The sequence below is a fragment of the Scophthalmus maximus genome, chromosome 13, assembly GCF_022379125.1.
Source record: "Scophthalmus maximus strain ysfricsl-2021 chromosome 13, ASM2237912v1, whole genome shotgun sequence".
NCBI lineage: Eukaryota > Metazoa > Chordata > Actinopteri > Pleuronectiformes > Scophthalmidae > Scophthalmus > Scophthalmus maximus.
The window spans coordinates 5,847,844-5,873,697 of NC_061527.1; the positions used below are offsets into that span (position 1 = coordinate 5,847,844).

The 25,854-nt window shown below is 46.3% G+C and overlaps 2 protein-coding genes across 9 annotated transcripts in view; one reads left to right on the plus strand and one right to left on the minus strand.

Annotated features, from left to right (window-relative positions):
- The window catches only part of lrp8 (low density lipoprotein receptor-related protein 8, apolipoprotein e receptor), a 150,385-nt gene extending 142,373 nt beyond the window's left edge, over positions 1 to 8,012 (plus strand). The window contains exons 18-19 of one of the 4 annotated variants that reach the window (XM_035648150.2): positions 1,677 to 1,867; positions 3,624 to 8,012. In XM_035648150.2, the coding sequence (XP_035504043.2) occupies positions 1,677 to 1,867; positions 3,624 to 3,662 (230 nt within the window). In that variant the 3' untranslated portion in view covers positions 3,663 to 8,012. Of the gene's footprint in view, positions 1 to 1,676; positions 2,023 to 3,623 lie in introns of those variants that run through there. The other 3 variants (XM_035648151.2, XM_047336906.1, XM_047336907.1) reach the window with 3 other exon arrangements.
- An 8,437-nt stretch (positions 8,013 to 16,449) lies between these two features.
- Positions 16,450 to 25,854, minus strand: part of kank4 (KN motif and ankyrin repeat domains 4) — a 66,244-nt gene continuing 56,839 nt past the window's right edge. For all 5 annotated transcript variants that reach the window (XM_035648582.2, XM_035648581.2, XM_035648584.2 and 2 more), the window contains exons 5-10: positions 24,908 to 25,201; positions 23,483 to 23,567; positions 22,982 to 23,201; positions 22,680 to 22,822; positions 21,882 to 22,082; positions 16,450 to 19,819 (exon numbers count right to left, since the gene is read on the minus strand). In XM_035648582.2, coding sequence (XP_035504475.2) covers positions 19,700 to 19,819; positions 21,882 to 22,082; positions 22,680 to 22,822; positions 22,982 to 23,201; positions 23,483 to 23,567; positions 24,908 to 25,201 — 1,063 coding nt within the window. In that variant the 3' untranslated portion in view covers positions 16,450 to 19,699. The remainder of the gene's footprint in view (positions 19,820 to 21,881; positions 22,083 to 22,679; positions 22,823 to 22,981; positions 23,202 to 23,482; positions 23,568 to 24,907; positions 25,202 to 25,854) is intronic.

The window sequence follows — 25,854 nt, forward strand, 5'->3', positions numbered from 1 at the left end:
CTTGTGCACCACCCACAGCTCCACCAGGGAAAAACCACCAGCCCAACGACGATTAATGGCTGAAGTCAGGCCGATTTGCCACGCTGTAATTGGAGGAAAACATTTTAAATGATACAAAAGCTTCTGTTTTTCTTCTTTAACCAGTGAGATTTTTGAGGAGAACAAAGGCGGATATGGGGTTTCCAGCCCACTCTTACAGGGATCTCTAGTGCCTGTCCAACAAAGGAGCAATTAGACGAGGCTTAACATAGCAGCTGCAGACACATGTATGGATCTGAGCGCGCACACACACACAAACACACACACACACATAAATGCACTCCCCGACACACACACACACACACACACACACACACACACACACACACTTGTTTTATCTCCCCTCATTGACGCACATCTGGTTTGGCTGCTGGGCTCTCGGTCCACACACACATCCACTCGTTGGGTCCTACAGGGTAGCTTGGCAGTCATGCTGATATGGTAATGAGAGGAGAGAGACGGAGCTTATCTCAAATCCTCCAATCCTCTTCACACACCAACCCGCCCCCGCCCCCCCCTCCTCCTCCTCCCTTCCTATGATTTCGTATTCTTTCTCCCTTGTCCCATTTCCTCCCATAACCCCGTCCAAAAACACCAGCGTCAGGACGTCTGCGGATACTGTTTCATTTTTTTTTTAACCCAGGCGAGTGCAAAATTACAAATCATTGCCCAAATGCAGCAGCAGTAGAATATGCTGATTACAGCCGAGCGACCTTCCTGGTGGTTCATTCCGAAAAGCCCCAAAAAAGCCCTAATGCTACAAGAATTAAAAGAACAAACGTGATCTGTCTTTGTGTGTGTGTGTGTGTGTGTGTGTGTGTGTGTGTGTGTGTGTGTGTGTGTGTTACAGTGCATGCAGGCTTCTTGCACGTCGTGCACGTGTTTGTGTATTTTTGATCATTCTGTACGATTGAGTATGAGAGGGAATGTGACAGAATGTATTCATTCTGTCTGAAGGCTCATTGTTTTAGTTTCTTTTGCAAATTTATATTAAAAAATTGTAGGCAAATGTCTTACCTTCTAAGTCCTCGGTGGGTAGACAGGGTTTCCCACAGGAATCACCTTGTGATCACTCATGGACACTTTAGTTTTTGTTAGAAATATGGCGTCATCAGAAACATTTTACTTTCCAGTGCAAGAAGATGCCGATTGGCGCCGTGTATCTTGTCGACGGTAGCAGAAGTAAGCAGAAAGTAATTTTCTGTGTTTAAAAATGTTATCGAAACACAGAAAACAGTGCTCCGAATGAAAATGGTATCTTTATAATCCAATTTGTATTTTCTATAAATATCAAACTTATAAATACAAAACACATATATATATATATATATATATATATATATATATATTAAAAATATTTTAAAAAAACATGATAAAAAGCCAGAGAAAATGTGATGGACTGAACATTTGTCGCTCAATACCTGCACAACATAAATTCTATTCCCCAACGAACATTAGAGGTTCCCATTTGATCTTGAGAAACAGCTGACCGAGTCAGGAAACAATGAGCCCTGGGCCCACGGCGTGCGAGGTGCGACTGTGCGAGAGAGTGCTCAGAAGCGCCGCTCTGTGTCCCCTGCGCCGTGTTAACGCTCCCGCCGTGTGCTGTTGTTGTTGTGTGTGTTAAACACATGCAGTCCCTATCCTTGCCACAGTGGTCATCGGATTGCTCTGCACCGGCGGGTACCTGGTGTGGCGCAACTGGCGGCGCAAGAACACCAAGAGCATGAACTTCGACAACCCCGTCTACCGCAAGACCACGGAGGACGACGACGACGAGATCATCATCGGACGGCACAGCGGGTCCATCGGCCACGTCTACCCAGCAGTGAGTGGCAGCCACAGCCAGCCGTTCATCGCGCTCCCGCTCGGGGGCGGCGCCACGGACAGCAACTCGCACTGGTACTCGGGGGCGCCGATGCTCTCCAGCGGCAAATGAGGGAGAGGAAGGAGTTTGGAATGCTTGCGATGCGGGAGGATGCGCTGGGCTTTCGGGCGGGGGGGGGGGGGGGGGGGGGGGGGGGGCGGGGAAAGCCTGTTTTGGTCGTACATGTAGGCCTGCGGGAAAGAAAGAACAGGCTCGCACACGTCCACTTGCCCGCCATTTTTGCCGTTATCACTAAAACCACCGGTCACACACACACATATATGCCCTTCACCGGTACACCATATTCACTCCATTCACCTTCATAGATCATAATCATACGGCACATATACGTTTATCAATGCCTCGTCCTTGTTGCAAAAAAAACCCGGCGTCCCCGTTTATCTGTACACTGTGTTAGTTGTTTGGTTTTTTTCTGCTGGTCGGAAAGTGTCTGTCCTGTCACTGGGAGACATTTGTTTTTTCTTCAAGCAGCTGCAAATTCTCAGCATGGTCCCCAGAGGACAGAAAATATGTGCCACGTGGGTAGCACGCTTGTCAAAGAGACGCATGCGCCGAGGGGGCAGCGGCGTATCAGCAGAACAAAAAGGTTATTTTTCCGCGTTGAGGTGCCTTTGAGGTGAGAGGGAGAGAGGACTTAGCTTCACAGTCACCTCGGAAAAAACTCACTGAAAGGCCAACAGAGCACGGGATTAAACCACTCTGCAAATATTTATATATATATATATTTATTTAATTTTTTTGCATAGTCAACATCATGACAAATATTATTTTTGTTCATTACAGTCTAAGGGAGACGAATCAGAAACAAGGGACAATTCAAGATCTGTATCCTTTTGATTTCCCACTGACGTAGATGCATTCTCTTTTTTTTTTTACTCTGGCTACGTTCTCTACAAACTTGTGAGACAATGCCAGCAGCCGTTTGCACTCAAACGCGCTTAAATGCAGAGGGCTAAAGTGTTATTAGGGACACTTTATGAGACATTTATTGAAGACATTTGTTGTCGTAGAGAGCGAGCGAGGGGACGGGCAGTTAAAAGGGGGATTCTGTGGGGGGGGGGAGAGTGGCGCTTTGATCGGTTGGCATGGTAACACAGATTTCTTTGTGTTGCTCCCGGAGAGGAAGGAGGCAGAGAATTCTGGGTACCACTGGCGTGGTGACAGACTGAGACACACACACACACACACTCACACACACACACGCGCGAAACAGGTGCACGACTGTATTAACATTCAAGGTCGAAGTAACAACTGCCCTCAGTGAAAGGTTGAAAAGGAAGCACTAGTCGCTCTCTCTCGTCTCCACGTTTTATGGATGACCTCTGTACGAATTTCTCCTTTTGCGCAGTCTTCCCATCTCTTTTACTTGTTTTCCGTCCTCCTCCCCTTTCCCATTCCTATTCTTGTCCGTGGCGATGTACTGCAGCGGCTCAGGCGAGCCAGAGGAATTCAGGTTGGCACCGTGCGGGCCAGACATCCGCGGCCGCGGGGGGGGGGGGGGGGGGGGGGGGGATGATCGAGGGGGTTAAAGAGGGAGGTCGGGGGAAAGGAGGGAGGAGTGAGGACAGCGAGGAGGAGAGTCGACATCGCTGCTCTGTTCTGTCTCTCTCACCTCCCCCCTCCCTCCCTCGCTCCCTCTCTCTCTGTGTGTCGCCAGCCTACTGTGGTAACAGTGTTTTTCATCTGCTGTTTGCAGCGCGTGGCACTCAGTCTGGAGGACGACGGCTATCCCTGAGGGGTGGGATGCAGCCTGCACACCCCCACACCCAAACCCGCCCACCCCCTAGTCCCCCGTCCTGGTTCCTCCTCCCACCACTGCACTGAGGCCAGCACAACGCAGAGGAGAAAGAGAAGGAGTCCTCAATTTTTTTTTATGCCTTCCCCCTTTCTCTCCCCACTTCCTCCGCTGGAGTAACATTACTACCACTACTATATAGTACTACTACTTGCCTCCTTCGGTACTAGTTGTCAGTAGCCTCTGCTCCACTCCTCTCTTCTCTCTGCCTCTTGTTAGTCGTAGTTGTGTAAAAACATTTTTTTTTTTAATAATTGCTGCTTGATGATTTTGTCCAAACTAACCTCATTGGGCTTGTCTCAGTGCACATTGTGAATAGAAGGCTGCCTGGCTGCCGTGCAATGGGAAGAAGCCAGCGTGCCATTATGTTTAATTCCTCCGATTATTTATTTGTCTGTGTTTTTTTGCCGTTGTAAATATGAACTCGGACGTGTCGGAAGTCTGCAAGGATACCGGGTGGTAGGCAAGGACGTCAGCTTCCCTTTACATCTTGAGTTGACAGCACAGATTCTTCTTCTTCTTCTTTTTCTTTTTTTTTTTTTTTTGGAAGTATCATCCTTTCTCGCGCCCGACCCGTCAGATTCGCCCCTCAACATACTGCGTGTCGGGGGAGAAATATAAATATGGCCAAGGGGAAAGGAGACATGAAGATGATGTGGTTGTCTCCCTTGTTTGGAGGTTAAAAAAAAAAAGTATTTTTGTTTTAAAGGGGATTGGGAGGATTTGTGCCACCAGAGGGTAGTGCCTCAAGGCAAAGGGCAGCAGGGCGCAAAAAAGGCAAAGGATTATGGGTAATCCCCTCCCCTGATGTAGGAGGTGCGCGACGCGTGCAGTTCGTAACGGACTCGAGATTGTCGGCCCGTTTGCGGAGAGCGCGTTAGGACTCGCGCCTCTTGCCGGCGGCTTTCTGTTTGCGCTTGCGTCCGCCACCGCGGCGGACCTTCATGGGACCGTCTTGAGACGTTTTCGCATTGCTTTGTTCGTCATGGGTTTGTTTTGACATTACTTCCTCCTAACTTAACTTTACACTTTCAGTGTCTTCTGAGCTACTGCCAGACGCAGACATTGGTGTTTGAATCTGAGCGCTGCCGGTGTTTCAGTGGCCACACGCCACTGGCTCTGCCGATGAATCTCTCATCCCCTTTGTTGTCTAAGCCACGTTTAGAGGAAATCACTGCCGCCGACTGTTCAACGTGGTCGTGAGCCGTCGCCGCTTTCGTTACGAACCGACGGCTGATTCGCCGAGGCCGACTGGGGCCGAGCGCTGATATGATGCGAAAAGCTGGATGGAGATGAAAATGTGTCAACCAGCATAAAGAGCCGATCTTCCGCTGGCTCGCCACAGACACGCTTCCGGCCCAGTGAGCCGGATGGAATTTACGCCCAGTGAATATCGCAATAATTGCTCATAAATGTGTTGTGATGTCGAATTGCACGGAGCCGTTGTGGCAGAATAGCAGGACAGCTGTTACCCGTCGTCGCGGCAAATTGACAACCCTCCTATTCGGGATGTCGTTTTGTCTCCGTGGAGGGCGCCAGGACAATGTCAAGCACAACTTGTTATGCATTCAACACAGTGCGGGGTGGTTTTTCTTCATCTTAACTGTACATATCACACTTCAGTTCTTCCAAACGATGGATTCCGGCTGAGCTGGCCTCCAACGAGTGCTCCTGTCTGTCTCCTATGATGAACCTGATATGTGACTGAATCAAATTTTGCAATGTAGTGCAAACATTTCACATAAGCTCATTATATATTATCACTCCGCATATATATTCATCACACAACGTGTATACGAACAAGAGAAGATTTGATTGGCGTTAGTTATTCCCACGGGCGTAGCACTGGGGCGGGGGGGGGGGACTACCCAGGGCACAAGTGTGGAGGGGGGCCCTGGAAATCCTGGAATTAAAATGTGGTTGTTTTTTTTGTTGTAATTAATGTAATTAGTGTCATAACATGAATTAAGAATTGGCTGAATACATTGGATGAGAGACTGAACTATGTATTTCAAAAAATACAGGAGGTTTCTCGGAGGGCCCACTCACCCCTGACGAGAGGCGCTAATCACTCAGCTAATGTACTGACCAGTGATTCGCTCTTCTCTTCTTCTCCTCTTCTCAGTTTGCACATCAGGGCCATTTGTTTGTTCCTGTGTGTGTGTGTGTGTGTGTGTGTGTGTAGAGCGACACGCCGGGTAAATGGCAGTTCTGTTCTGTCTGTCTGAGGAAGGAGCATTGAGCACCAGGGGAAGGCCTTCTCCCTCCGTCTCAACCTTGAACGGATGAGGCGAAATGAGAGGCATTACATGGTGGCGGGAGACTGTGACTCAGCTCAGCGTGACCCCGGGCTGGTTTCTTTAGGCCCCTGCGGTGCTTTTGGTTTTAAGGCAGGAATTTAGGAATTGACATGCCCGGAAAAAAAAAAACAGTTTCAAGCGACGCGACCCCACTTCTTTGGTATGAACTCTGGTCACTTGTAATATCATCAGGGCGTATTATGGCCGTGGGAATTGTTATGAATGCTCCTTTTATATATATATAAATATATATATAAACCTTGCCTGAAGGAAAAGATGAAGTTATTTATGAAAGATGCCTCGAAGGACACACTGGCAACTGATGAACCCTCTGCCGGATTGAACCCAGGGCTGAGTCCGCTTCCGCGCTCCGCCACTTTCCCCCCTCGTGTCCATGTGTTTTTTGCTGCAGGTCTAATGGAGTTCCAGACCGAGCGGTCTTTAGGAGTCGGGAGGATAAATTGCTTATTTATTGAGGCGAGTGAGCGTGGCGTTGTGGAAAACGTATTATTGCTACAGTGCGGAGGCAGATTGGCCGATCCGTTTTTGCGGCCACCTTGAGAAGCTCGGAAGGACGTCGAAGGATATATATATAATAATATAATGGGTAGTAATCGCAGTGGTGGTTCACTTGTGCTTTCTAATCATTGCTCTGATGTCTTCGTCGTCGTCGTCGTCGTATTTTTATACCATGGGTCAACCCCATTAACAGCAGACTCAGTCATGAGGATCGGCTTGAGCACTTGTCGACTACGGATGCTTTGGCCTCACTTTTGGGGGGGTTGTCATGCCGTCCGTCTTCACGGTTCATGTAGCTGACGCATTTAACAGATATATACCTCAAGTAACAATCAGTGGGACTAAATCACCAAATAATATCACTTAGTCGAGCACGGTTTGCTATTTCCAACTCACTTCTTTTTTTGTAGGAATACTTTTAACTCTGAACCACCTTTTCCATTTATATATATATATATATATATATATATATATATATACATATATATAAAAATGTTTTGGAGGGTTTTTTTTGTAAGTTTAGAGAGGACTTTGTTAGCAGTTAAGTTTGATGTATCTCTTGACCCATCTGTCTTAGGGATCTCAATTGATTGGTTTTGTCTTGGGACAGCACTGTTTCCTAGCAACAGATTTGCACATCACCATTGGTGAAACCAGATTTCGCAAAAAACACTAGTTTCAGTTGTTTAGTGAACACACACACACACAGACACACACACAGACACACACGCGCGCACGCACGCTTGACACGAGCGATCTGTCATGACAGGTCAAAACTAAATAACGCCGTGGCCGGGGCGGCTCAGTGGATAGAGCAGGCACACATATACCTTGAGGTTTATGCCTCGATGCAGAGGTCCAGGGTTGGCATCCGACCTGTGACGACTTCCTGCATGTCTTCCCCCCTCTCTCACCTAGCTGTCCTGTCGAATTGAAGGCGGAAAAGGCCCAAAAAGACCTCAAACCGTCCATGACGCCGCTGCGTCTGTTGTATTCAATGGAGAAGATGTCGCATGTTATTGGCTGATCGAGTCAAATACTAACGGTCCTAATAACCGGTTATCTCGTGTAATTATAGTGTTTCCTGATTCGCGCTCCCCGTTTCTAACTCTCCTGTCGCTTGTCCTCTTTCTTTTAATCTCTCACCAACGCTGCTGTAACGTGGACGCAGTGCATCATCGCTCACATCTCCCCGCCACCTCACACACATTGTCCGACTAGCGCCGGCTTGTTGTCCTACTGGGGTTTAGTTTGGAGACGCTGAAGTCAGCGTTGCTCTCTCGGCTGTGCGCCCTTCATTCTCCGTCCCCTGCCCATCTCCATCTCTAAGCCATCGTCATCTTTTCATCCGGCAAAGGGCTTATCGGCTATCATGGCGCACACTGGCAGAATGGGAATACAAAAAAAAACCAACAACAACACTGTACGAAATGACCTGGAACTTAAGAAAAAAAAAAAAGAACAAGGAAAGCCCCCGGAGCTGGGAGGAACAAAAAAAAACAAAAGCCCCCCCGAACAGGCAAAAGAGCGACGCTCGGCCGGGAGGCGCTGCCCCCCGCCCCGCCCCCGGCTGGACCCTCGTGGGACCGTACCCGGCTGGCACTGAGCTCTCGTTGCCCCAGTGACTTTCCTCCACCGACCGGTTCCTCGTATTATTATCATGTGGTTCTTTTTGGGGTGAGTCTGTAAGTGATTCGTAGTTGTTGCTCTCTCTCTCTCTCTCTCTCTCTCCCCTCAACCAGCCCGATTCCCCGTTTCCACGTTTGATCTACTCGACGTTCGATTACTTGAAGGGGCCGCGTTCAGTCGCCTGCATTTTTTTTTGTCTACCTGTCAGTCTGAGCGGGAAGTTCCGGGGGCGGGAGGGAAAGACGAGCGAGAGGCGGGGGAACGTTTTTTTGTGTGCATCCTAGGACGCTGATATACAGAGGTAAACATTTTGATAATTAACATTACTGTCACGGATTTCAACAATCTTTTTTTAACTCCACTGGATAGAGGTGGGAGAAGATCCCTTCAAATATGAGAAACTGTTAGTTTCATGTTGCTGTTGTTGTTGTTTATTCCTTGCAAAACTCCTGTACCTGTATTTTTCTCAAAATGTTAACTGATGAGTCATTGCCTGCGGAGCAAAATCTCAACAACAAAATCAACATCCTCTGTCCATTCCACAGCCATACGACAGGCATTTTTTTTTACGCTGTTTGTTGCACAAAACTTTTCAAGAAGCCTTCTGCACTGTGTAAAGAGTTAACGTTCTTAGGAGGGGGGGGGGGGGGGGTGTTCCAATGGTACAGTCGAACGGTTTTGAATCCCGACTTGTAAATACGTTTTCATACAGCGGAAAAAGTTTTTTGATAATGTTTTAGATGTATCTGTAAAAAAGAAGAAAGAAAAAAAAAGCACCGTGTACATAAACCTCTGGGGTAAAAAAAGGAGCGTAGACTATATATATGAATTTATTTGTACACAAGAGCACTGGATTTCTTTACTACTTGATTGTAACTAAAAATTAATAATCTGCCAAAGTGTTTTTATTTGACTTTCCTTCTCCCGTCTGTTCCGTTCGTTTCGCTTTCTAACAGCATCGCAGATCTTCTTAGTGTTCATACTGTATTTAATTCCGTTGCATAGATTTGGTTGTTGTGTGTTTTCGTTTTTTTCTTCTTTTTTTTCTTCTTTTTTTTTAAAGAGGGGGTTATCATTTTAATTTATTGGTGCCTTGTTTTGTGCTCCTGTATACTTTTACTCTCTTTTTTTCTGTGTTATGTGTCTGCGGGCGGGGGGGGGGGGGGGGGGGGGGGGGGGGGAAGGGGGAGGGGTTAACTGGTGGGTTTGTGAAGGAAGGGTTTTGGGGGGGGGCGGGGTTAAAAACCTAGCAACTTCTGTACTTACATGGAATATGTGTACCGTATGCCAAAATGGTCTCACTCACGTTTCTATGAAATCAAGCTGTTGATAAATATCTCTATATATTGATATATTAAATTTATAAAAACTGTCCCAACTTCAGTGTTGATACTTGAACCCGTGTCTGTCTGTGTTGTTGCGGCGGCCATCTTGTGTTGTTGTTTTGTTTCCCATGTAACCAAGGAAACAAGGACTAGTTCATCCTCCATATACGAAGTACACGCTTATCTGTATTCTAGTAGCTTTTAACTCACGGGTAAAGCTCACTGACTATAAAAGAGATTTGTGTTACCGTTCACAATTCAAGCAACATGAGAGCAATGCTGCATCAACATTACGCCGACCCTCGGAAAGTTTCTGGGCATTCTTATAAAGTAGATTATAGATTATCCTGGTTTGAATTAAAGTGTTGACATGGCACTTAATTGGTAAGTAAAGTAAAATAGGACTCCGCTTCCCCAACCCGCCAACCCAATACGTGTTTTTTGCTCTTGTCCCCTCATTTAGTTCACTCGCATCAAAGTAGGGCTGCAGCTAACCATTATTTTCATAATCGATTTAATCTGTCTATTATTTTCTCGATCAATCCATCAGTTGTTGGTCCATAAAAATGGTGGTGAGAAACTATAAAATGTGCTTTCCTTAAGTTCTTTCATTAATTCAATAGGCTAAAACAGGAGATACCGGACAATGAAATGTGTCAGCATAAGCATATATTTTATCAATGATTACATCTCTCTTGGCTGGAACTTTGAGTCTCTGACACTGTCGTTTCAAAACTATCTTGTTTTAGCTTGAAACAAATCTTTCCCACATTTGCCGCTTTCCGTTGACGGCGAATTAAAGCGGCGGCGCCGACGTTTGTCTCGCATTTGTCCACAACGCTCAGCTCTCCGGAGAACAAGAGGAGGACATGTGCAGTCGAGGAGAACCGGAATCACAGGTGAGTGGGTCGGGGGGGGGGGGGGGTAGTAGACCCTGGACAGTTGTGCAGTGAGACAGTTCATTGGGGATTTGAAGGATGAGCCGGCGGGGGAGGGTTGGCTCCGGATGTGGCCGCTCTTTGGCCTCCCCACTGTTCCCGGGTTGCTGTGGCTCTTACATTGGAGGCTCAACCCTGCGCGGTCGCCTCCCCGAGCGTCGCAGGAGTCAAGGCGGCTCAAGCGTTTCATTGAAGATTTGGTGATAAGTGAGAGAACTCCCCTTAGGTCCAGGGGGGGTTTGGGCGTTACGGGTCGAGCGCTGCACTTTGTAGGAAAAAGGTGCATTACAGTCCTGGTTGTTGGAGTCAGTGAATGTATTTAGTTCTCCTCTAAAGAATCCTCTCCATGTGAGAGTGTATATAAAAATCTGTGCTCAGTGAATGTAAAAAGATGCCTCTGGGAAAAAAAATATCTCCTTCACCATAAAAAACTGACGCCAAACACTTGATGTTCAGCTAAAATTGCAGGATGTTTGCTGGGGCCTTAAAGATATTTTTTAATTTAATTTAATTTCAATTTAAAATTCAATTTCGCCAATATAAATCCTGCCTTCGTTGATTTGTCTCACATTTCAATCTGCGATGTTTTTCCATGTCTCGCGATGATTGATCTGTTTAATGTTGAGAACGGAGAAGGACACATCCGCTCATGAACACTTCTCACAAGGTGACCTTCCAAAGACTGAACTACAAAAAAAGAAGAGGAAAGCTGCACAGTCACTATTCTGACGCAGTCTTTTTGTTAGTTTTAGCTCTAGAGGTGGATATTTTGTCATGTTGAGTAGAGTAAGGCAATGTAAAGATAGAAATGTAATCCGCAATAAGACCTTCGACATCATCCAGAGCCAAGGGGTTAAATAGACTGAAGCGTGGCAATACACCCAGAACAAAGCAGCAGTCCGTCAGAGAGAGACGCCGACGGAGATGGGCCGACTCGTAATCATTCCTCTGGGAAATCTGGTTTCCATCCACCTGACCACGGATGTGTGTTTACGCTGTGGGAAGAGACGGGGGGGAAAACAGTGAGGAAACCAAACACACAGAGAGAGAGAACATCTTGCACCTTCTTCACATCGTCCAACTGTAATCTATTTGTCTGTTTGACGCTTTTAAATTCGATGGCAACAACAAGGCTCTCCCACCAGCTATAGCTCCCTCTCCCCTGCTAAGTGGAGGCCCTGTCCGACTCTCTTAGTTAACGTTTGGAGTTAGTGGAGCATCCTGGTGGTTTGAGTGCGGGAAAAGCCTCCCCATCCCCACCTAACACTCAAAAATGAATACAAAATGAAGGACGACGAGCCTTGACTCTATACTTCCACAAATTATTCGGGGAACAGCAGAGCTGAACTTGTGCTTTTCTCCTCCTTCAGAGGAAACTCAAAATTGACATTGTGTGTCACAAATTTAAGGCAGATTTCAAATTGTAAAGATTACTTTTGACCCTGCCCTTTGTCACAATTACATAAAGACTCTCTTTCTTTTTTTTTTGCTGTTAGAATGAAATAAAGAGGCAGAAATAGATGAAACCTCTGTGGAATGTGAAATTAAGTGATGAACCTAAGGACTATCCCCTAACTATGCTACTCCCCTCAGCTATATGAAGGACTTTCAGGTTGTTGTTTTGTTTTTTTATGGGCCACAACTTTACTGTTTTAGGTCACTCTTCAATGGGGTATTATTATAATTTTTTTCTTTTTTGTGTTATGTAATTTTTTGTGTGTACGTACAATGGTCTGCAAAGATAAAAAGCCCAAAGGGAGCTCCTGAAACGCCCCCAACAAAACCAGGTAAAGGGAGAGAACTTCTTGGGTCGACCAATCACAACAGAGTGGAGCCAGCTGGCAAATCAGAGCAGTCTGGGCTTCATTGGGAGGGAGGGGCCTTAAAGGGACAGGAGCTAAAAACCAAGCGTTTCAGATGGAGGCTAAAAGAGCAGCTGCAGGAATGGACAGTATAAGGAAACTGATGTGTTTATTGAACAATAGAGCATTTAAACCTTAAGCCGGCGATAAACCAAATTCAGAACATGAACCTACATATGAGCATAATGCGTCTCCTTTAACTGCTGTCATCAGCAGCTGTTTTCAATGAGCTCAAAAGCTCTTAAAAACCCGCCTGTACACTACCTACTCATTACCAGCTGACAAAAGCAAAGTTGGCAAACAAGCTAGTGGCCAAAAAAAAAAATCTGTCACTGACTGTCCAGTAAACAAGACAACACTGTCTCGTATATTCTGCCTCAATCCATCAAAATGTGTCCTTTCCATTGAAAACCGTGACTGCAGCAACGTGACTGTTCGCCGCCGTCATTTTTCCTTCCTTTTTTCTATTATTCTCCATCATTATCTTCTTTTCCCTTCCCATTATTCCTCCTCTCTCATTGCCTCCCTCCCTCTCTCCCTCCGTGTCCCTGTGTTGCGTTTCGAGAGCCTGCGCGGAGCCGATGCACATTTATGGCGCCCCGGCGCTCCAAACCGCCGAATGAACAAATGAAGTGTTTCACAACCGCCGCAATAAAACCTCGACTGTAAAAAGCAAATTAAAAAGGTCTCCCCCTGTATTCAGTCTCTTTTTTTTTTCTTTTTTTTCCATTTGCATCAGCTCTTTCCCTCCGTTTTCATCCCTCCCTGCGTTTCCCCTCGCTGTCTTTCACTCGTCTCTCTTGGTCCATTTCATTTTAAACCTCCATCAGCAGTTCGAGCTCTTCCCTTTTGTCAGATTTTCCCCGCCGTGGCTCCGTTTTGTTGCGGCGACGAGGTGTTCCCGACTTTTGAGAGAGAGAGAGAGGGGCGGTTAATGTGCCACATCTGGCCCCATAAAGTTATTGCAATGACGCCTCTCTCTCTGTTTAAAAATGCAGTGAACACATGGCCGCCCCGCCGCCTCCCTCCTTCCTCGGTGGATGACAGTTCCTATTATCTCCTGCATAATAAGTTGCACAGATTAGCCACGAGGGCCGAGGGGGAGCAGGGATATGGCACACATTGTGTGTGTTTGTGTGTGTGTGCGTGTGTTTGTTTGTGCGTACATTTCTGTATTTGTGTGTATCTGCTTGTATTAATGGATTTCCTATTCGCCCGTGTGTGTCTGTGTATATAGCTATTAATGTTTGCTCTTCTGCATTTGTGTGTCTGTTTGTCTGCATTCATGGATTCCTTTCCAGCTGTGCGTGTGTGTGTGTGTGTCTGTGTGCATCTGTCTGTGTTTGTGTTTGTCTGCCTAGAGATGCCTGCCAGCGTGTGTGTGTGTGTGTGTGTGTGTGCGTGTGTGTGTGTGTGTGTGACCGTGTCTGCAGTGGAACACACCAGAGGAGGAGTTGACGGACTACGAGCCATTACCAGATAATTACAGCGAAAAGTCTCCATGCTAACGAGGAAGGCCCATCGTCGTGGTGCTGGCACAGACAGAGGGGCCACGAAGAACATCTGCAATTCAGATTAGGAGCACTTGTGTGTTTTTAGTGTGTGTGTGTGTGTGTGTGTGTGTGTGTGTGTTTCTAAATTCTTCTCCCGCTCTGTTCCCTCTCATTCCTCCTCTTTGTCCATACGTATGTGCGTGTGTGTGGTTAGTACTTGTATGATGAGGGGATTACCGCTGAGCACCGAGATTCACATTTTCAATGAGGAGCCACCCTCAGAGCGGTTGCACACACAAACACACACACGCACACACACACACACGCACACACTCAACTCTGAATACTGTGCATCAGTGTAATTGACTGGCACAGGAGCCCAGTGTGAGTTGAGTTTGAGGGCATTCAAACACCGTGGATGTCTGTAATGGGCTCATCCTTCACTCTCTGTGATGGGCTTATTCCCCTCCCTAATTTGTGTCTGCACACACACACACACACACACACACACACACACACACACACTGTGTAATCAACAACAGGACCATAAACGTGTAACATGCAGTTACACAAGAGCATCACAACTATTGTGCCCGTACGTGCTGCAGAAGCTGTCTTTGCATATACGTGTGAGAAATTCATTTTCATTTCAGTTTCCACCTGCTGGGACAGGTGAGGGCGTGTTCTAGAACCTGACGCGTCAGAAAAACCTCATATGCAACCAGCGCGGTATAAGCCTGTCGCCTTTCACAAACCACCCCCTGGCTTCCGGGAAGAGGAGTCGATTCGGAGAACAACATCATTATCCTCTCTCGTGCCATCCCAGTGCACGGGATTACTGCGAGAGAGTGTGCAAGGGAAATTCAGAATTGCCTCACTGTGGGTGTTTGTGCGTCCACAATAAAGCACTACAAAGTGTAGTGTGTGTGTGTGTGTGTGTGTGTTAGGTGTGTGTGTGTGTGTAATTACCGCAACTCAGAAACAGCACCGACACATCATCCACTTCAGTTAGGAGCAAATCACTCTTCCCCTCTCTGTTTGTGATTAACTGCCATCTGTTTTTCTGTAAAAAAAAAAGAAAAAGTGACACTGCAGTTTCCCATAATCATGTCCCATGATTCCCATAAAGTAAAGCATCGTAACAGCAATAAACTCAGTGTTACACCTCATTAAAAATGACGATATCCACCTTTTTTGAAGGATTCTGATGTACAGACACTTGTACGTCAGAGTCATTCGGTACCTTTGGGTGATGCCGCAGCTGTGTTACTACGTGCATATCTTTTGTCTCGTGTGACGTTAACATCTGACAAATCCAAGGAGCAAATCACAGTAAATCTACTGCACTTAATAGGGAAAACAATGACATGCAAAACCGAGTCCTCGGTGAGCTCACGGGCAGCGGCCCTGAACAAAGGATACACTCGGGGGCACTAAAGATTGTCAGCTGATCTGAGTGAGTGGCCACACACCTATTTAAATACGAGAACACTGTTCCCCTTTGATATATAACCTTTTCAGTACATCTACAATTTCACTCGTCATGGTGCTTTGCTGCTCTCGCCGTAACTCCCGGCGGTGTCCATCCATTCATTATCGATACCGCTTTATCCTTCAAGGGTCGCGAGGGGGGTCGCCGGAGCCAATCCCAGCTGACCTCGGGGCGATAGGCGGGGTGCACCCTGGACAGATCGCCAGCTCCATGTTTTACTTTTACTTGTAAAGGAGTATTTGTACGTGTTATGAACTCCTTTTCCCTGATTAAGGGTTAATATTTTCTCAAAACCTTCTTGACCACAAGTTGCGCGGAAAATTCTCAACCAATCAGAGTCGTTGTTTATTGAGTCAAAGGCAACTGGACATTTTTGGCCTTCTATTGAAAGGCCCTCCAACACCTTTACTCCTACCGCTCCAACAACTTTGACCCGACCGTCATGGGTCCCCCTAAATGACCCCCGTGTCATCTGAAGACCCTCAGTCTGCAGAGTTTAAATACCCGCGGCACCCGAGACTCGGTCAGTTCTGCGACGACGCCTGAAATGACTTGAAGCAATCCACATCGCCTTTTGACTTGGAGGGTTTCTGCATATTAAGGAAGGGACCGGCTCGGCGGAGGCATCTGTTCTTCCTCAGCTCCCGTGCTCTTACTGCAGAGTAACACCGCCATCTGCTGGTCTCTGCTCCTCATTACACCACTTATGAGGCAAACGAGCTGAGGCCCACACCCTCAGTACACACACTACACAAAAGTTTACTTGCCAACATTGTCCAGTCTCTGATTCCACCATGAACGCTGGTGGGATCAGGATTCATTCAGGCCCGTCTTCTACGTTTACAACAATTTCTGTTGCAAACCAATAATTTACATTCAAAAACAAGAGTGAGGTGCATTTAGCAGTTCATTTCAGTATCAAAAGACCTGCCAATCAATTTGGGGATAAAAAGAGTGCTTATTGTGATGCGGAATTTGCTTTTCTGTCAGACAGAGAATATGACTACGTAAGATGCGTCATTCTTAAATGAGTCTTTTTCACTGACGTTTCATTGATCACGTCTTTCAGAAAAAGGGGCAAAGCTGACAAACTGATTCACTGCGCGTCATCATGTCTTTGCAGCAGCTGCTGTTGTTTCTCTGAGGGACGACATGACATGAAATACAAGTTTTAAATCTTAATAGTCATTTATTTAGAAGTAGTTCTCTGGTTTGTAACATACAAGCTTTTGTTGTACAAGGAATATTACAGAGAGGTACAGGTCTTTTTCATTTGGACTCCGATTTTCAGGTGACGTCGCCCTTTCGTAGCATAAACCAGTGTCAGATCTGTTTCTCACGCCCCCCCCCCCCCCCCCACCACAAATGTCAACGACACATGACCACGGTCCACGACCTTCACACATTTACTGTACCACCCAGCCAGTCGATGTTAAGTAGAATCATCACATAATCAGGGAGCATCATTTTCTAATCATCCAAATTCCCCTCCCAACATATTCACGGGGATATTTGTCCATGCATATATAAGTATATTATATATATGGTAAAAATATAGCTTTTGGAATAAATACTTCATATCTTTTTTTTTTCTCAGAGTAAACTGTCAGACGATACTTGTTATATACTCTTCACAATACTGTATGTACATGTATTTGGCTGGATTTACAGGAACAGATAAAATATATATATATATATATATATTTATATATTTAACCCCATGTGAAACAGATTTGATTTCAGGTCTTTGGTGTTCAGCCAGTTATGCAACCTTATTACATCTGGGTCACACTGGATTAAACATATGGATGCGATTTACTTTTTAAGACTTAGAACACACAGGCACGGAAGACCAGAAGATACACCAGACACTTGTCGCAGCACGGATCGGTTCCTCCTTCTTTTTTTAGCTTTCTGTGCTTTTCCGGGGAAGACTCAAATCTTTGTCCCGTTAATGTACACCAAGATGTGCTGCGCAGTAAAAAAAAAAAGAAAAAAAGAAAAATCAGATTTACTGATGTCGTCGTGTGAAACGCGGTGTCCGTGTTTGGACAGAGCCTGTGCTAGTTCGTGAGGCAACAGATGAAGATGATCCGATTGCCAAACCACCGTAAGGAAGGAAAAGTCCCATTGTCGCTGAGTAAATGTCAAGTCAACACCCATCATTATAAAGTGTCCAGGTGTGAGAGTCCTGGTGCAGGGAGCTGTTTAATTCCGTCGGTTTACAAGACGGCACGAGAGCGGCGTGGTGATGTTATTATGACGGGAGAAAACCCAACTAATATAGAATCTAATAAAGCTTCGTCACGTAAAAAAATTCTCCCAAAGTTTATCGGAGACGCGATTGGTCGCCCGGACCCTTTGCTACTGTAGATGCAGAGCTGGCTGTCGTACGCCACAAATATGGCAGTTGTTGAACTGAGTGGCGTTCCCCCCTCTGTCTTAAAAATATCGCCTTCAGCCACAATCGCAAACTTGCTTTTCTCTCTCCATTTAAAGATGAAGTATAAACACCACAAATGCAAAAAGTGCAGTCATCCACCTGTCCATAATTAGAACCATATAGCCAGAGACCACTGTCTGTCACCTACAGGGTAAAAGCTATTGATCCCTTCGTCTCTTGTAAACTTACCGACCTGTTTGACATCTGCAGTGGTCACCGAGCTGTAAACAATTTTTATTTTATTTTATTTTTATCAGACCGGTCGGCGCTCTTGCTTGGAAGATGCTTTCAGAGTATGGATGTTGTTTTGTGGTAAACAGGTGGGGGAAAAAAAGGCCACTCTCCCTGGAACACATCTGTACTGTAGGACTGATTAAGGCCGGAAGCAAAGCCCCTCACCCTACCTCGTCTTTGACTCAAAGGTAGTATTCCACTTATATTGCTTTGATTTCAGGAAAACAAACAAAAAAAACTTAAATTAAAATAAAATAAGACCCATTGCAATGGGATTTTGACATTTAACACATTTTTAAATCATACATGCCGGGAGGCAGATACGGGATGAGCTGGTATTTTGAAAAACAGTCAAATCAGATCTTTCGTGTTTTGGATTTTCTCAGTCGATCACTGTCTGTTTGTCACACATAAGAACTATATCCACTGTTATAATAATAATAATAATAATAAATTTCATTTCATAACATTTCTGTTAGACGCATGACCCATGCCGGCACTGTTACGACTTGCTACAGTCTTCTCTTGGAATGTGTCACAGCCCAGCCTGACATTCATTGTGCATTCCCTAGCAGTTGCATACATGATTCGATCAGACGCGAGCAGGCGAACAAGACGTACATTATATGTATATTTGAACCGGGGGATGGAGGCAGGGAGGGAGAGAGAAAGCGAGAGAGAGAGAGAGATTCTAATCATGGGAACACAGTATTACAACATACTGTTGTTTAGTGCTATAGGACAACCAGCAGGGGGCGGGACTGAGCATCTGCATGCAGCAACTGCTTAACAATCTTCTTATTCGAAGACTCTGGAATCTGGTTATTAAAAAAAACCAAAAACTTTTCTACCGTGTCTGACAGAAACATTCAATCTCCAACTTAAGCATTTGCTTTTTTACAACATTTCACAGACGATGGGAACTCACGTCAAATGTGAAAAACGTAACAACACGCTGAAGATCCACTGAATGATGGAAAGATCTTTTCTATTGAGTTACTCTTGTAATTTATACTTTGAGGGATATAGTTTCTTCTGGACACACCGATATCAGAGAGGACTATATACTGTACACAAACACAATTCTTTTTCTTTTACAAAGTGCAGTAGAAAATACAGTTCCTGTGTTCGTATAGGATTATTATCTGTCAGAGTAACATTCTACGTAAGCGATGTTTTTTAAAATAATGGCTCATGTCCAAATAGGAAAAAGGATGAAGTCGATGATGTAAAAGGAAAAGGAGAAAAAAATAGAAATCGTGTCATAAATGTTGAAAAGGTAGATCATGTGCTTAGTATCCCACGGCGACAAGCTAGTTTTATGATGAGAAGCAGCATCCACTTGTCTGTCCATATACAGTGGGATGAGAATATATATATATACCGTCGCTATGGCAATGTCTCATCGTCAATCTGACCACATGCCCCCCCCCCCTCCCGTTTGTTGTGTGTCCACTGAGTGGTTGATGCAGCATGTCCGTAATAACACCCACGGGACGTGTTGGCAGGGATGTGGAAGAAGAATGTGGGCTTATACCGAGAGGACGCTCCGGTCGCGGAGGGTTTTGTGTGTGAGCTCCGGTAATTCCACAGTAAGCGGAGCAGAGTGTGACCTGTACGTTGTCGGTCATTTCATCCCCCCCCCCCCCCCTCTTTGTTGGCGTCTTCACATGGGAGGCTCGAGGGGTCGGGGCAGGCTGAGAGTGGTGACGACGGAAGAGCAAGCGGGCTCGGGCCTGGCTCTAGAGGAGGTCTGAGGAGGATGAGGGCTCGGAGGCCCGGGTCTCGGCGTGGGCCTTCAGAAGGTCAACGATTTCTTGGTGGGAGGTTCCCTCCGCCACCGACCGTGCTGTCTGACCGTTCTGAGGGAAAACAAGAGAGAGAGAGGACGTGTCACAACTTCACGTTCAAGACGACGCAGCGACCGCTCTCGCCCTGACAGTGGCAGTGTTGTGTTGCTCTTTCTCCAGAAACTGTAATAGTACATCTTATATATATATACAGAAGACGTGTGCTGGACCTACCTTGATGTACTTCCACATACGGAACCCAGAAGGGTTTCTTAGTATTTTTGCCTTTCTTGAATCGCATTGGATATTTTATGGTTTGCCTCCTTTCTGTAAATTTGATCTAATAATTCAATTCCAAACACCATCGTATCAGAATGTGCAACACAGCTTAAATCAGAGATGGTTTTGTGGGATGTCATGAAAGGGAAATAGAAGAAATGTTCCCAGGCTTAAAAAAATATAAAACTGTTAGATCACAGTTTGTCATTTGATATATGAGAATAGTCTAACTCCTTTCTGTAGCAATGATAGGAAAACTACTGTTTCAAAAAAAGAACGGCTAAATTAAAATAAATATATTTTGTGTATCCTGTGTTTTCAGTAAATATTTTTGCTCTAATACTGACATGTGATACACATGTCAGACGATACCATCCAACTGGTATTAAGGCTGATTTATTTTTAGCAATGATCAAATTGTGAAAGCTGAAACTATATTTCTTCCCGCCACTGGAAGAACAACCCCCTCCAAAAATGCAATCTCTTGCAAGTCCATGTCTCTATAGTTTGAGATGTGTACTATCAATTTGCAACGGCTGAGTAAACTGGCCACGAGCCGTAATGTTGTTTGTTTACTTTCTGCTTCTCAATTTCCACTGTGTGTCTGGGCATTTTCCCTTTGGTCTTTTCATCAAACGCTACTGTACGCAGTCTTTTAGGAACCAGCAGTCGGCGCGCAGCCACGGCGCAGCGTGTGCTCACGTGTCGTCATGGAGTCACACAGCAAATGGCGTGGTGCATTTATGGGTTGATTGTCAGAAAACGTGTCTCGATTCATCGCAGTCGTCCGGCACACAGCGTTTGTTGAGTGGCATCCGTCGGGAAGCTAGACTCCGAGCCCGCGCGTGGGTGCAGGTGTGGACGCCGGGCTTGTGAAATGTTACGTGAGCGGCGGCGGCGGCGGCGGCAGCAGCAGCAGCAGCGTTGCTACATTGGTCACGGGATTGTCTTGGGGATGGAGAAGTCCGCTGGCCTGAGCGAGGCATCAAGCCCGGGCCGTTCCCCAGCTCGGACTGCGCAGGGGGAATCGGCAATCGATAACTGCACTCTGCTGAACAATCAATCTGCGACGCGGGGCTCCAGGCACAAGTCGCCGTGCGGGGCCGCACCTTTACGGGGGCCACTTAAGGAAAGCTGGACGCAGAGGAAGCCTAATACACAGTGACACTTTTCTGCCCTGTGTGTGTGTGTGTGGTGGGGGGGGGCGCACAAGGGGCGGCGGGGACCGCTCGTGTCGTACAAGCGGCACATTTAAAGTATCTGTTGGGATGAAGCACTGATCCCTGGCGTCTCTGTTAACGATCAGCAACCTATGGAGAAGTTATGATGGGCAAAATGTAGCCAAAGACGCACACGCTCCACGTTGATCTACCGTTGGGTTTAAAGGTGAACGCGTATTGCAGCCATGTTTTTTTTTTGTTGTCTTTTTGTCCACTTGTTGATTCGTGTCTGTATTGTCCATACGTAAAGCTGAACACAGGTCTGTCAGTGTGCACATTAGGTTTGGCTGGGCTGTATTGTGCTATTAATATGGAACATTTCAAATCTAGCATCCCGCTAAGGCAACAGATCACGCGTGGTACTACGTGGTCGAACATCAGCGGAGCCATATTAAGGTGTATTAAGTAAAGTACAGATATGGACATTGATAAAACCCAATATACTGTTTTGACATTATATTTGCAAAGTTTCTAGATAGAGGGCGTCGACTATCTACATAAGACCTTAAAGGCGTTTTAAATGTCATTATATGTCACCGTCGGACGTATTCCCTACTGACCATATTGAGAACAAGAAGTGAAGCACATCGCCAATTTACACCGCAGTCCAGTCGACAGTGTGGATTTTTTCTCACCTTATCTACGAGGCCGGTGTCGCAGCGGCCCGTCTCCAGCAGCAGGCGGGCGATGTGCGTGTGGCCGTGTTCGCTCGCGCACATCAGCGCCGTCGATCCCTCGCGGTCCTGTGCGTTCGCATCGGCGCCGGAGCCCAGGAGCAGCTTCACCATGGCAACGCGGCCGTGGCTCACTGCGAGCATCAGCGCCGTCTGGCCTGCCTATAGAAAAAGAGTAGGGACACAGAATTAGAAGCAGACAGTGAGAGGGTGTGTTTATATCGTGTGTGTGTGTGTGTGTGTGTGTGTGTGTGTCTTTTTCAATGCTTTACACAACCGAGCCCCGGTGTATATCAAGGATTTACTGAATCACTATGAGCCTGGTCGCCATCTTAGATCAGCTGATAGTGGTCTTCTAGTCATAGGCGATTGTGCATTTGCTGTCCTGGCCCCCAAACGCTGGAATGACTTACCAACTGAGATCAGACCTGCTATATCTGTTACTGCTTTTAAATCCCTTCTTAAAAACATCCTTTTTAAAAAAAATCTTTTTAATCTTAATGTGAATTTGAACTCATGTTGTATTTATTTGAAGTTGTTGCTTTCCTTTTTGAAGCCCTTTTTAAAGAAAGTTGCTATACAAATGAAGCGGATTATTATATTATTATTAACATCCCCTTATTCCCAAGAGGATAAAAAAAAAACAACAAAAAAAAAAACTTGCAAACTTACTGTGCCCCGAAAAATTCAGTCAGTTTCCATCGACAAAAGACGGAACCTCCAGTATTCGTAGCTATGAGCACATACTGTATATATTACCTGTCTGGAGCACGCGTTGACATCCCCATGTCTCAGCAGTTGCTGCGCCACCTCCAGATCGTCAGGGCTCTCAGCAGCTGTTAGCGCAGCGAGCATCACGGGAGTATAGCCCGCCTTGTTCACATTATCTGTTTCACATAGACCTGAACCCACACACACACACACACACACACACACACACACACACACACACACAGTGAGTAAGTGGGGTTACACTGCCTAACTGAGCCAATGTCTTTGTCATCATCTATGTTTTCCAAACGGAGCTGTAATCGCAGCTGCGTGCGTCCGTGCATCCTAACCAGTATCCAGCAGCAGTTTGACCACAGGGAAGTTCGAGTGCGACACGCTGTAGTGGAGCGCCATGTTCCCGTTGCCGTCCGTCAGGTTGACAACATACGGCAGGAGAGTGGGCGTGGTCAAGCCCACTTGTCGCAGGTACAATCGGACCGTGTCGGCCTGCGAGTCTTTCTGACTGGAGACCTTGAACCACTCCTGGTAGAGCACCACCAGAACCTGGCGCTGGGGAGAGGAGGAGGAGATGAAAGATGTGAATTCAAAAAGGCAAACCCATGTCAGCAGTTCTTTTTGTTCTCAGAGGAGCACTGTAACAACATAACAACAAAGAAAGCTCTATGAGAGCCCCAGAAAAAGAACTGTAAGCATTTTTTTTTTATATTTCGGAGAGGGGAAGAGGGCATCATTTTTTTGCAGCAATAAAATCACGCAAGATCACAACAGGCTTTTTAAGAAAGAAAGATTTAAGAAAGTAAAATGATTCATTCTCCAAAATAAACACTTACCATTTCTTTATCTGGCGATGAAACCTCCTCCATACGATCCTTCACGTAGAGGCAGGCATCGATAAACGCTTTGTCAACCTTCTCCCTGAAAAGAAGAAAACACGTCCACACCGTAAGCAGCAAACCTTCGTGGCCCATTATAGATAATGTTTTTCATATTATCATTTATTTGTCAAGTTATTCCAAGCGGACCTGGAAGCAAAGGAAGAAAAAAAGAAATATCCACATTTAACCCATCACATCTGTTTTTTCCATTGTTTTCTTTGTCGCTTTTTTTGAAGGTTGAATGTGGAAATACCATCACGTCTGGATAACAAATGGCCCAGAGAAAGGCTACTTTGGTTCATGTGTAAATTCTGTCCGGGATGAAAACACAAGATAAAAGATGCCTCGTGGGCTTACACACACACACACACACACACACACACACACAGACAAACACACGTCGACGGTATGACACACTGATAGCACTCGCAAACCTCGATGTAACAGTTTACGCTGATTCACTGCTCACACTGCTCGTCCATCATGCGCAGTAAGCCTGAGTAGGTCACAGTGTGTACCCCAGCCATAAAACACAAACACACACACGCCTGCACACACACACGCACACACACGCACACACACGCACACACGCTGAGTGATGGTTTAATACAAGTCCTGCTGTCTGTCTGCCAGGGGGCCCCATGCACTGGTCTGGCCCCCCATGGCCCCTCAGCCCTGTCCACGTACTGTACCCGAGGCGGGAACAGTTATTTTTCAGTGACGGGCACACGGCACCGCCGGCCATTTGCTTATTTGCCCCAGACACTCGGTACCAAAGGGAACGAAGCGTTCATGTTTTTTCGTCTGAGACTTCTATTGGAGTGACAGCGGCTCACACTGAAGTGTGTGTCGGACCACGCTGTGCGAGGGAGTTAAATTGTAAGTGTATGCGGGAGAAAGGTGTGTGTACAGGTGCTGTACAAAGCACAGGCTCACGGTGTGCGATTGTGGCGCTGAGACTGTGTGTGTGTGTGTGTGTGTGTGTGTGTGTGCATGTGTGTGTGCACTACATGTATATATTGAAGCGTCAATCGGCACCTGTCTCCGGGTATCTAGGCTGCAGCTGGACATTAAAACAAAGCACTGACTTGTTCCCGGCCCACGTCGCTGTGATCTTTATAGACGTGTCTATACGAGGTGCCCTGTTGTATTGGGCTTTAATGAAATTGCTCACAGTGAATGTGTTTAGTCATTCACTTTCACCCGCACTGGATGAGCACATTTCCTCGCGCTGCACTGATTGGATATTCATGCACACGTCTCCCACAGTCCACTGTGGGCGGTATCAATTTCTGAGGAGACGCACGTAAGCTATGGTGGCTATGTGCACCGACTGACAGTGTGACCACTTGATGCATAACTGTGCTGTGCATGTCTCACCGTTCCGCCTGCTCCTCTTGGAGCTCCTGGCTGCTCTCTGGATCCAGCAGGCCTCTTTGGACCTCCTTCTCCCCGGCCACGGCGGCTCCTCCCTCGGCTGCGACCTCCGCGTCCTTCCCCTGGATCTCGGCCGCCTCCTCGGGCTTCTCCTCTGCTGCTGCTGCTGCTGCTGCTTGAGGCTCCTTCTCCTTCTCCTTCTCCTTCTCCACCTCGGGTTCTGAGCTGTCTTCTTCCTCCGGCTCCACCTTGGACTTCTCGTCCCCGCTGGACTCTTCACTGGACGTCGTCTCATAGCTGGAGAGAGGACACAAAAATCTGAATTATTCCATCTGTGGTGAAGCTTTTGCATGCTCTCCTGTTTTCAATGGCTGGAGGTGATATTAGAAAAAAGAACTCTCTACTAGTGAAACCCCAAAAAAACAATTTTGAAGGATGAAAGATGTCCTTTGGGGGGGTTTAACTAATGTTTCTTCACGAAAAGTAAGCATGTGTACAGTGATCAAATACTCACACAAGCAGCCACATCAATGAAACACGTGAGCGGCTAAAACTAATATGAAAAAAAAAAAGGAAAGTAAACTTTGGTCAAGGCTAGATAAATACTAACAGGTCGTTCCCCCCGTGACCTCAGACGTTACATGAAGGAGATGCTTGTTCAATGAAGCCTTGGCCCAGAGAGAAAAACATCCTTCAAACAGTTAAACATATACATTAAATCCACAGGTATGTTTGCACACTCACGTAGGAAACCTTGGGCAAAACTCAACCTTGTTCATGTGGGGGATGGCTGAAGGTATATTTAGAGCGCTGGAGATTACCGGTGTAACGCGCGTGTGTGTGTGTGTGTGTGTGTGTGAGTTTGAAGGCGAGTGATCCACTGGACTGGAGTGGATCATGAAGGCACCTCTGTGAGGCCAATGATCAGATAGCTCTTATACTGAATGCCA